The following is a 12,020-nucleotide window of genomic DNA, read 5'->3' as shown; positions in this document are numbered from 1 at the left end:
ACTTTATTTTTCGAGCAGTTTTTCCACCTTGGCTGCATCAATTCAAAATGCACAGACTTCACCCGCAAGGCGTCAATGAAAACTTTGAGCCACTCCGAGTTTGGAGAGGTCTTCACAACAACTTTATTCACTTGTGGTTATTCCATACAGAGCACACAATAGCAAGCTATTAGCATTATTCTTTACCCCATCCACAATCAAAATCAACAACCCCCCTCCCAAATCAAACAATAGTCTTTATTTGATCGACTCTAGACATTAGAGTCTTTGATGTCGGCTATTGTGCACGGTTAAAACATCACTTTTTGAAATGTATTATACCATATATTGCAGTTCATGTAAAAAATCTTTTTTTTTAGAATATATATTTTTATATTACAGTACAGACTTTACAACAAATGATTGTGTTTAAATGCGTCTTTTATTGCATTAGATCAATTTACCTTCCATTAAGCTCCAGCTTCAATAGGTTTATGCTAGTATACATTTCCAAAAATGTTACGGTTTGTCAATAATATTAACATTATTATTTTTTATTTTTACAAAAACAAACATTTAAACAATATTACTGGTTGTATTTTTATTTTTTTGCCAGTCATGAACAGACACTAAACAGACACATACATGGCATTTGAGGATTTATATAATAAACTGATCTCTCCGAATGCCACCTATTGTTTTCTCTTAATGAAGTTGCGGAACAGTTTGGCTTTCGAGAAAGTTCTTATCGGTGTGTGTGTGTGTGTGTGTGTGTGTATGTGTGTGCATGTGTTTTGATAGGCGAGGGAAGGCGAGTGTGATGGTTTGTATCAACAGTGATGGCGTGTATCAACGACAAGAAGAAGTAGAGCAGTGTTTCACCAGAATCTGACTCCTTAACTTGTGTGTTTGTGGATGTTTATGGAGTATACATTTCAACACAGGGCTTCACTGATCCATATAGTATAAGTCAGCAGCACGCATGGCAGTTTGTATCTGTAGCTTATTGGTTGTTTGAGGAGTGATAGACGGTATGCATGTCTGTGTGTGTCAATATGTACAAGGATGTGTGCATGTGGTTGTATTGGTGGGAGTCAGTGTGTCTGTGTGGTTAAATGAGATCCCCGATGGGTATACGGGGCAGGCAGATGTAAGCCTGTGGGGTCCTGCTGAGGTTGATGGGGTTGCCGTCCAGACGGATGTCCTCCAGTGCGTTCCTGATGTAGTTGAAATCCTGCAGGTTGCAGAACGTGTCCTCGTGCATCATTTGAATATTGTTACGCTGCAAAAGAAGATGGAGGACGACACATAATTAGATATCATCTCCAAGCCTATAATACCTACTTGCTAATGGGGAAATTGGATCATTATAGATTAGAATGGAGCAAATAGGGAGCATTGACAAATTGTGGCAAGAGTTCAGATTAAAAATGTCAGTCAAATCTTTCCCCCCCCCATTTTGGAACTGGTTCCAGGACCAGAGTCATTCAGTGTGGCATCTAGCTATCTATATATAGACTTCCAAGATGGAGGGGGGGGTATGCACATCCACATGCTCCTCCCACACAGGTGTTTTCAATGACTTTGACTAATTGGACTGCCTGTGAGAGAAAGAAGTGACAGCTTTCTCATTCTCTCATTCATTGGTTTGGGAAGTTTTGTGACATGTCATTTTGGCGTTGCTCCGCCCACTTCAGCATGAGCAGTGGTCTAATCAGGGGCCAAAGTGAAAACACCTGTCTGGGTTCAACTGCACCTGTGATATATTATTCCGCATTGTCTTCTCAGTAACTATATTTACATATCAAATTACAACCTCACAGATACTTTCACTGCAATATTCCACTAATATTCCGGAGTACATACTCGGACAAAGGCATGCTTCCTACAGTTAACCCTTTTAATAACTTTAATTTCCCTCCTTTTTCGACTGCAGTCATGTTGCTCCTGTGGCAAACCCACGTGGCCAATCTGTAAATTTTAAAAATATAAAAAAATATAGCCAAGCGGAATATGCTGTTTATGACCCAAATATGGGTCAAATAATAACGCTGTTTATGACCCAAATCAAATTTGGAATATTGTCACATCTGGAATAATAGTGGAATAAAACTGTGCATGTAAACATAGTCCATTATGACTAGCATTGGGGATGGATGAGTCATGAGGCCAAAGCGGATGTACCTGTAGGTGTAGAGAGCGCAGGCTGTCAGGTAGAGGCACGGGGATGTAATCAATGTGGTTGTCTGTGAGGTACAGGTACAGCAGGCTCGTCATATCCTGGACACAAGGAGACAAGATATAAGTCGTTATTGGCTCAGGCCTTTAGGAACTTCCCAACAAGTTTTAGAGGTGGTCTTGACAATACAACATTACTATTTCAAAGCTTTCGTGGCATACGCCTGTCCTACTTCTGTAGCCTTATCGTTCTCCCTGCCAAATCATTCACTACATTCAGATAGCTGAAACACAAATACTCTTGATATCGTACTACTCTTGATGTACGTACTTTGAACGCCTCTTTGTGAATGCTATTGCTGCCAATGTTGTTATGACAGGCATCGATCAGGCTCATGGTCTCTGGGAGAGCAGGCAGCTGGGAGATGTGGTTTTCTCGAATCACCAGCTCCTCCAACTCAGGCAGACCCATAAATGCTCTCTCATCGATGGACGTGATCTCGTTGGCGGTCAGGTCGATCCTCTTCAGCTTGTCTGGAGGAAAGCGACAAAAGCACCAAAACATCAACTCTACATCTGGTCCTTAATACCTCTAATATTTACATATTTAACTTCAGACATACTCATGAAGGCAAAGTCGGACTTGTTGATCTTGGTGATTCTGTTGTAGCGGGCGTAGAAGTGAGTGGTGTCTTTGGGTAGAGGTGGAACGCTATCCAGCTTCAAGTCATCGCAGTAGACCGACCCACCGAGGCACGTGCACAGCAAGCAAGTGGGCATTCCTGGAGAATAGGGACCAGGAGGAGAGGAGAGGGAGGGAATACAATATGAAAAAGTAAGGGGAAGAATGTTTTTTCAGAGGATTCAGGGTTTGCAGACAAGTTCCAAACTGACATTTTGAGCCCCCTTCTCTGAATTCAACGCCTGTGTTGTTAAATACTGACCTTCCCTGTCAATCACAGGCTCTTCGGGCTCTTCAGGTTCCCCAGAGCTCACTGACCCTTCTACACCGCCAGTACCCTCCTGAGGGGTTTCTGGTGTAGCTGGAAGCAGCCCCTCCTCTTGTTAGAGACAAGATTAGGTGTTAAAGAAACAGGTTAGATCAGCATGGGAAGGTCTGGCAAACAGCAGCCCACTGTTTGCCGCAGTGATGAGTAACATACAGTTTATTAGCAGTGTTAACTAAGTGTTTATGGCATTTAACTGATGAACGGAAGTTAAATGAATATGTTTTTTTTTGGTGTTAATAGGGTGACATGTTCTGCTGAGTGGTCACAAATTTGCTTGTTAACATTTATGTGATAATAGTTCCTGGGGGAATAACTCAAATCATTGCTCAAGTAATGCTACCATCCCTTCTCTGCAAACTAGGTGCCAGAATCGTACACTCTTCTAAGCGTTTCCTTTTCCAAAAGATTATTTCTCCTTAAAATCTTCTCTTCTCACTTTAAAGGAATATCTTGTAAAAAGATGAATTCCGTTCTCATTTTATGTGAACAGCGGGATTTAAAAATCAATACATTTTGACATCATGAATATTTTATACCAACTGGATAATGGCTTCAAAGATGGTACCCATTCATATTAAAATTGCTCGTCAAGTGCGCAAGCAAAAACATATTTTTAGCTTCTGGATTCTCTGTGGCTTTTCTAGCATGCAGGAAAGTTTTTCCAAATATAAAACCTTCATGAATTAATAATGAATGACCTTGTTTTATTGAAGTTGGTTTTATAGGTTGCACCACGACTGGCCACTGGGATGAATTGGCAGCATGTTAAATGGCTATCAGTCTCTTCCTTCTTGTGCATGATATTAACAAACTGGGACCTCCACTTTAAGACAATGCTCCATAGCACTACTAAGGGGTCAAAACCTCCACAGGGTTCTCGTAAAGCTGCTGGTTACCAACCGAGTAAGCATTGATATGGAGGAGAAGAAAAAACAAAGCTGGAGAAGCTAATTTACACTTCAGATGAAGTGAACAAAACTGACAAACAATGACCAGGTATTGAAAGGATTCAGTGGCTGCCGGGGCCGATGCTGTCTAGATTAGATACTGACCTTTATCAGTGTCAGGGACCAGAGTTACCTCAGGGACCTCTGTGTCTCCAGAGCCAGAGACACCAGAAGTCCCAGAGGATCCAGAGAACCCTAAGTCTCCAGAGGCTCCAAGATCCCCAGAGGCCCCTGAGGTTCCTGAAGCTCCTGAGAACTCCCCTGAAGCACCTGACGCCTCGCTAGGGGTAGGCTCAGGAATGAGGGGCAGCTCCTCCTCTTGTTAGAGCCAAGGGTTGGGGTTAGGAGACACGAGATTAGGAAGGGTATAGGGTGAGATGGACGATCAATCAACCCATTCACCAATCAATCACACTCACATTTTAGATGAGACACAAGGTTAGGAGAACATTGATTATAAATAACACAAATACGATGGCATAGAGTACAACAAAGTATGATTATGAGCAAAATCAACATTTAACTACATTTCAAATCCACGCAGTTAAATGGAATTTAAGACAAAAGATCAACATAGAGAAAGACAAATCAAGGAATGCAATAGAGTTGCCATCTGTACTAACCTCCAGATAACAATGTTATCCCCGAGTCACCAGACTCACCAGAGTCCCCAGAAACCCCAGAGCTTCCAGAGGCTCCTGAGATCAAGAGATCTCCAGAGAACCCAGAACCAGACTGGTCCCCAGACCCTCCGGAGCCCAGGGGGAGTTCAATGGAAATCCCAGAGTCAAGGTCCCCGGAGGCTCCAGAAATATCCCCGGATCCTGAGAAATCCCCAGATATCAAGAGATCTCCAGATACCAAGAATTCCCCAGATCCCCCCGAGCTGAAGAGCTCCTCGGAGGCTCCGGAGATCAGGATAATATCACCAGAACCCCCAGAGCCGCTGGAGACCAGTAGGTCTCCGGATTCTCCGGATTCTCCGGATTCTCCCGAGCCAGAAGCCCCAGAAGCCCCAGAAGCCCCCGAGGCCCCGGACCCTACGGAGCCCCCAAAATCCCCGGACACATGAAGGATGTCAATGGGCGTCAGACGCAGCTCCACCTCTTGTTAGAGACAAGATTAGGTATTAATAAACAGACAGATGAAATGGATCATTAATCAACTCACAATGATGATCAGGTTAAGTAGTCGAATGGTGACAAATGGACAGTCATTGAAAAGGACACATTTAACCATTAACAGCTAGTTAAATGGAAGACATGCACATGGCGGAGATGATTGTTGAAGATGCAGACGACACGTTTAGGAAGTAGATTAGTCTATCTTTGTTTTGGATGTTTTTTTGTGGAGAGCCTGCCTTTAATGCCGGCAGCAAGAGGATCAAGGGCCTCTCTTAAACCCAGTGAAGTTAAGTGACTGAAGGCTTATGTGTGTGTGCTGTTTCAGACCTTTCTGTGTGTCTGGGCCCATGAGAACCCCAGATCCCCCTGAACCCTGAGGGATGAGCTGAGGTGTTAGGGGCAACTCTTCGTCCTCTTCCTCCTCTTCTTGTTCTTCCAACGAGGCCTCGGGTACAGGGTAGTTATAGTCAGGTGGGGCCAGCGTTCCAATCTCTATCTGAGGGAAAGACGGCGGCAGTGAGTCAAAGATAAATAGTTTGCTTCGAGAGAGAGCATCAATGTTTTTCGTATTTTTTAAAGGTAGGTTAACTTCATCCTGATATTATTGTGGCAAGACCTTTTGCTCTATTCCAAAAATTAAATAGTTCACCTGTACACATTTGAATGTTTGGTAAAGATCCCACCTTAGCAAATTAATTAACTAAAAGTTGGATACTAATGCAATAATGGTGACGGATCAGCTGTAAGATGAAGCATAAATCTGAGCAGAAGATACAGCCTGGCCATTAAAATGGTTACTGATTTCAAGAGAATAATACGAATATTGGCACAATACACAATGTTTGGCATCTTGCTATGTCATAAGACTTCTGCACAATGTAATTCAGGACTATGTTTTATTTGACAGGCGTTTAAAGTACTTAAATAAATGTGGAAAATCTAAATCGCTTGCATCCATTTTACAACTTTTCATCCATTCTATCTACATGATATCTACATAAGCATATATATTATACAGGCCAAGACCTTTTTGGTGCTAAGTAAACAAACAAAAAAGACAGTGGTAGAATTTGTCATTGTTATCGTGTAATTTGAGTATAAATGCATAAAATGGAGGATGGATTGATGGAAGTCAGTTCTTTCTCTCGCTCTCTACTGTGGTGCAAGACAATCAAAAGGATAGAAGTATAAATCTAACAACAGGAGAAGTCTGCAGAAGTGAGCCAATATGATCTGAGGTGTCACAGTCCAGCTGATGTGTCACTGAATCAAAGACCAAAACAAAAAACATGATGGAACCACTAGATGGCAGCAAAGTGTACAGCTCTAAGTATCCAATCGCCACTCAAATGCAACTTCCAGGACAGACTGCACATTGTATAACAGTGATTAACCTAATTTCACATATCAACAAAAAAAGAAAATAGGCAGATATCATGCCATTTATTTTCCACAAGGAAAGCTACTTTCTTTTCAAACTTTATATGGATTGGTCTGAAGCTTGTGTACTTTCATTTTGTATTATTTATTGAAGGGTTCTCAAATCATCCCATGTGAAAAAGTAATATATATTTGGTCAGTTTATGGTGCTTTTTTGATCAATTTGAACACTAGACAAACAATACAAAAAATTGTATCCAAGCGCACAACCATGTCAGTGTCTCCTCTATCTCATTTCAAAATATAAAATGACTTTCTAAACAAAGGCTAAGCAGCATTTACGTTTTATGCTGGGTAACAATTGAAAAGACAGCTCTGCCGAACCAACCAAGCTTCAAGAATTACAATCCTTTGTGGTTTCTTCATTAAAAGCTTCAGGTAAATCCATCTGGCGGTATAATTGCAGTTCCAGTCACTGCAGTTGCTCTTTGATGTTTGATCAAACCTGCAGTTCTATCGTTCTCCAGGCGAGGGCAATGAGCCCCCACACACCACCGCAGGTAATACCTGACACTCACGTCCAACACGGCTGACTCAACCCTCCAAAAAGGGAATGGTCCTTGTGGAACCAAGACACACATGGTAGCTGCAGCAAATCCATATTTTGGTCTTTTCAGCTACTTGCGACCACAGTAATCCGATGCCAGTAAACCGAGAGGTATCAAAAATCATACAGCGTTACAATAAATCCAGTCAAACAACGTGGAGCCATTAAGTGATTGGTTACAACAAATATGACTCGTAAAAAGTCATGCTGAGACTTTAAATGCAGCGATGAAGAGATGCCCAGTCACATTTTAAAGCTTGGCAGAGACACCGTTTGGGATACAACAAGGTAGGCCTTTGAAAAGTGTTGTGCGGCGTTTGCTCGCTGCAGCTCTCCCCTTCATTTCCCCCTTTCCCCAAAGCAAACACATCCACCCGAGGGGAAAGAAGAGGCCAAAAGCTGGCAACTAAAAATACGGAGAGAAAAAATAAGCTCTGGAAACAGCATGGGAATACAGAATGCCCAGGACGTTGAATGTGAGCATCAAGCTGATGCCAAATGGTATGTTGCCGCTGTGGTGCATAGTGTATCAATCAGTAGGTGCATTCAGCACGATGAGTAAAGTTTCAGACTTCATTTTTCCCCACAATGGTCCAACAGCTGCTTCCTGTACAACACACAAAATGACAGAATGTTCTTTGTGAAGAAATGAGCACCAGGAGGTACTGCAGCAGCTCATGCTTTATCCACAGATACTGCACCGCATGGACAATACCAAGTAACTTCATGTCTGAGTCCAATGGAAAGCCATGTGGTACATTTAGAGTCACATTTACGAAGCTCTCCCGTCCAGAGCACCAACAGAATCTCTGTACTTTGTATCTTGAAAGGAATAGTTCTACATTTTGGGAAATAGGCTTTTTGGCTTTCTTGCCAAGCTACAGGAGGAGATTGATAACACTCGAGTCCGGACAGTAAATATGATCGTTGGCTGCAGCAACTTCCCACAGTTATTTTTTTAATCAATTTAACCTTTATTTATCCAAGATTTTGCATTTCTTTTCCATGGGAGTCCTAGCGAAGACGGCAGCATAAAAGTTTCACACATAAAAAAACGCTTTAAAAAAAAACAACAGATTATTAAACAAACGTCATGTCAGTTAACGAGCTTTAGAAGTACTAGTAGGCAGATTTTGGACGGAGCGCAGCTAGCTTCCCCCACCCCTTCCAGTCTTTATGCTAAGCTAAACCGACTGTAGCTTCATATTTAACGCACAGACATAAGAGGGGTATTCGTCTCTTGGCAGGGCAAAGCTGGGATAAAATTCCTTGTATTTTTAAGTCAGATTATTTTGTTGTTTTCCAAGTTGAGCAAATATAGGATTACAGCTGGCAAGACGTGTTATCTACAGTAATACAAGCCACTACAGCAGCAGCACAATAAGCAGTTTCAGACATTGTCTTGAAACCTGAGGCTCTAAAGTCTGGTTCAAGAGGGCCGACTGAATGTCTTGTTGAAACAAAGAAGACGCCGAAATGAATCTAAACTGTGTGATTAAAGCATTTTGAATGCAGCAGACTGAAGACAATTTGCTTGGATAACATCGCAAATGAGCCTTTACCGCTCTCAAAAGAGACAAGCCCTGAGGAGAAAGAAGAGAAATACAAACAGAGAGCTGGATGTGGAAAGTAGAGAGTCAGCATTCCAGAGGCATGGAGGTCACCCTCGCTTCATTTCTCCCCTGACATCTGATGTGTGCGTGTGTGAATAAAATCCATTTAATCCTTACTCTCCTTTAGCAACCAGTCTATCTGAGGAGCTGCCCTCTCACCTTTATCTGTGGAAAACAAAACAACATGACAGATCCTAGCAATATGCTTTTTCTCCAAGATTACGAGTCAAAACCTTGTGTGAACAACGAGACGCGAACGCTTTCTCCTCTTCCTGCTCCCACAGACTCCCACAAAATCTTTTGCAATGTGCTGTGGTCATATCCAGGCTTGTTAAACGGAGAGACTTTATCAAGGCCAACAACGTTCCCACACTGAACACTGTCAACTGTTCTCAGCTGTAAAACTTTGCACAACAGAATTTAATCACGTTAAAAATAGGCTGTTATAATAATTCCCCGCTTTATGGTGTTTGTTCTGCTACATCTTGCTATATCTGCTAAATCTGCATTGGATTGTGGGATTGGTGTTAGATAAGAGCAGTGGTGTGAGTGCAATCCACATCAGGTCGAAGTTAAATCGCTGGCTCAGAAGAAGCCTGTTGAAAATCCGCCGTCTTGACATGCCTTGGCCGAATTTCCGTGCAACAGAGAGGTATGCAACATGAATTTGGCTAAAACTTGCCATCCCAGCATGCGCTGCAGGCTTGCCACATAACGCTCAACTTGAGTTGATTTAAAGGGAACCTCTGGACGCCAGCATCCAGCTGGTAACGCTTTCTGCCACCGTTCTCCGCTCACCTTTTAGAAGATGCTGTGCCGAGCACAATTTGAGTAGAATGAGAAAAGTAGTGTTTGAGAGTTTGAGCAGAAGCAGATTTTACACTCTTTACCCGCTACTGAAAGGATGATATATTGTGGGAGCATCTTAGTGTCCAAGTGATGACAGTGCATATCATCCAGCCATCAGCCATATAACCGCAACCTCGCAGTTTCCATTCCGACCTCAGGACTTTTGTTGAATCTCAAACCCCGCTCTCTCTTTCTCTCCCATTGTCCCATTTCTACACTGTCGTCTGTCAAATAAAATAAACTAATAATACAATAATCTTTATATATTATATATTGTGATTGATTGAATCAAAATGTAATCATCCCAAAAAAAAGAACTAACATAAAAATGTTGGGTTCCTCCTTCCTCAATTTTTGCCAGAAAATACAAATATATCCGTCATATATCTATCATTGAGGCATAAATATTGTTTGATTCCACAAATGAAAAATACACCAGATGCAGAAGTAAGCCTGTGGAAACTCTGTTGTAACCTAAATGGTGGCAGGCCAAGGTATAAAAGTGAAATATTTTGGACACAATAGTGCAAAAAGCTGGAGCGCAGAATGTCCATTATCTAAATGGACATTCTGCTGGTATCCGCAGGACGCTTGTCTGCTTCATGAACCCGGTGACCTTGGTCCAAAACCGGCCCATTCGCCAACAATACACCGTCCTTGCTTTGATTTGTGTAATCGGAGGAAAACCGTGACTTCTGGGAATTGTAGCACAAAAAACACACACTGTCAATGAAGCAAACTAAATGTAAATGTTGCATAATTAAGTTAAACATAAGCAAAGCTAGGACCCAACTCATTAACTGCCAATTAAAAATGAACAAATACAAGAATGATAACAATAATGATAATAATAATAATGTAAATGTTGTAAAAACACAAGGGTTTCCTTTGTAATGACAATTTGTAGCTGTACAATGAAAAGCAAGGGACAAACATTTTCTCTTGACCGAGACAGTTTCTTACCTGAGGATCATCGATTGTCAGCCCATCTTCATAGTCATACATATCCTGGTTCTCCAAATTTAAATTGTCTAGATCCACATCATAGTTGGCATTGTCGTATGTGTCCAAGTCCACCTGTCGGGAAAATCTGGGGCCGGCAACCACCGCTTTGAGGACGAAGAGTCCCAACACGAGCCGCATAAGCATCCTCATCCTGTCGTCCACCTTGACGCGGACAGAGAGAGGTGAAGTCAAAAGGGGAATGTCCATTCAAATATTTACATTTGTAGATGCACAGGACATCATTAAACTGACCTTCTTTAATATATGCATACTATACCACTACATTAGCGCTCCTAAGTACAACACAGCTGTTAGAATTGAACATGTTGTAACACTTCAACATGTCTTCATGATACTGGCTTCATAATCGGGCCTATATGGTACCACAGACCAGGGCTTGACATTGTGCCACATCACTAAGGTCAGTGATTTCATTACTGAGGTGCAGACAGCTGGAGGAATCAAAATATGGGGGCCTCTTGCCTCACTTGGGCCGGAGGCTCCCTGTTCCAGGGAGCAGCCATCTTGGCCCAAATCAGAGCTCGCCTGTGGCGTGTCAAAGGTCAGAAGTCGCAGTTGATCTGATAAGGAACCATGGGAATGTTTTCATCAATTGGCAGTGCTTAACACTTCTATGCACAAAGTACTTCTATGAAATCTACTGTCAGTTAAACCCTGTAAGAATTAGCCTCAACAGGCCGCCTTTATTTTGTTGTTTTGTCTCAAAATGTTCAATGAGAAGGCGCTTTTGCTTTTTTCCACAATTACTTTAGCATTCAAAATCTGGCAGTTATTTAATAGTATGTTGTGAGTGTGTGAGAACGGTTTAAAGGAGAAGGGATTTTGGTTGCTTCTTTTCCAATAAAACATTTGAATTTCAGAAAAAAGGATTTGGTGGAAATGTGAAGCAAAATTCTTGGCAACAAATAAGAATTGAGGGCACAGACAAGAGGGCTTTTCTACTTGAATCATACATTAGCATGTATGAGTTTCATTGCATGGGTGCAGAACCATTCACTGCCGTGATCTAGATAGCTGATGTTCATAATGTTAGTGAGGTTGGTTAAGTTCATGAATGTGAATCCCTAGTGGGAATCGCTATTAAGATTATCACATATTAAATTACCGTTTAGGTAATTAGGTGAAGGAATAAATAATCTGTCAGTGGAGGAATTGTATAGCAGGTGTAGCCACACATGCCAGGAGGCTTGAGATGGATGATGTGAAAACCAAAGAAAAGAAAAAGAGTTTAAAGAGAGTCCTCCAGGCCGGGGCAGAGAAACGGAGAGCAAGGGAAGGGAAGAAGAGAAGGGAAGAGTGAGACGGAG

At 41.9% G+C, this 12,020-nt stretch overlaps 1 protein-coding gene across 1 annotated transcript; it reads right to left on the bottom strand.

The window, feature by feature from the left end:
* Positions 1-1,086: 1,086 nt before the first annotated feature.
* Positions 1,087-10,842, bottom strand: epyc (epiphycan; the record flags this gene model as incomplete). The annotated part of the gene is made up of 7 exons (XM_079236357.1): positions 1,087-1,261; positions 2,164-2,259; positions 2,489-2,691; positions 2,781-2,939; positions 3,102-3,218; positions 5,566-5,734; positions 10,651-10,842. The coding sequence occupies 7 exons, from the start codon at positions 10,840-10,842 to the stop codon at positions 1,091-1,093; spliced, it is 1,107 nt and encodes a 368-aa protein (XP_079092483.1). The 3' UTR covers positions 1,087-1,090.
* Positions 10,843-12,020: the final 1,178 nt, after the last annotated feature.

The sequence above is a fragment of the Taurulus bubalis genome, assembly GCF_910589615.1.
Source record: "Taurulus bubalis genome assembly, chromosome: 20".
In the NCBI taxonomy this organism is placed as follows: Eukaryota; Metazoa; Chordata; class Actinopteri; order Perciformes; family Cottidae; genus Taurulus; species Taurulus bubalis.
Note: the sequence above shows the minus strand (reverse complement) of the source record. Positions and strands in the feature narration are given on the sequence as shown.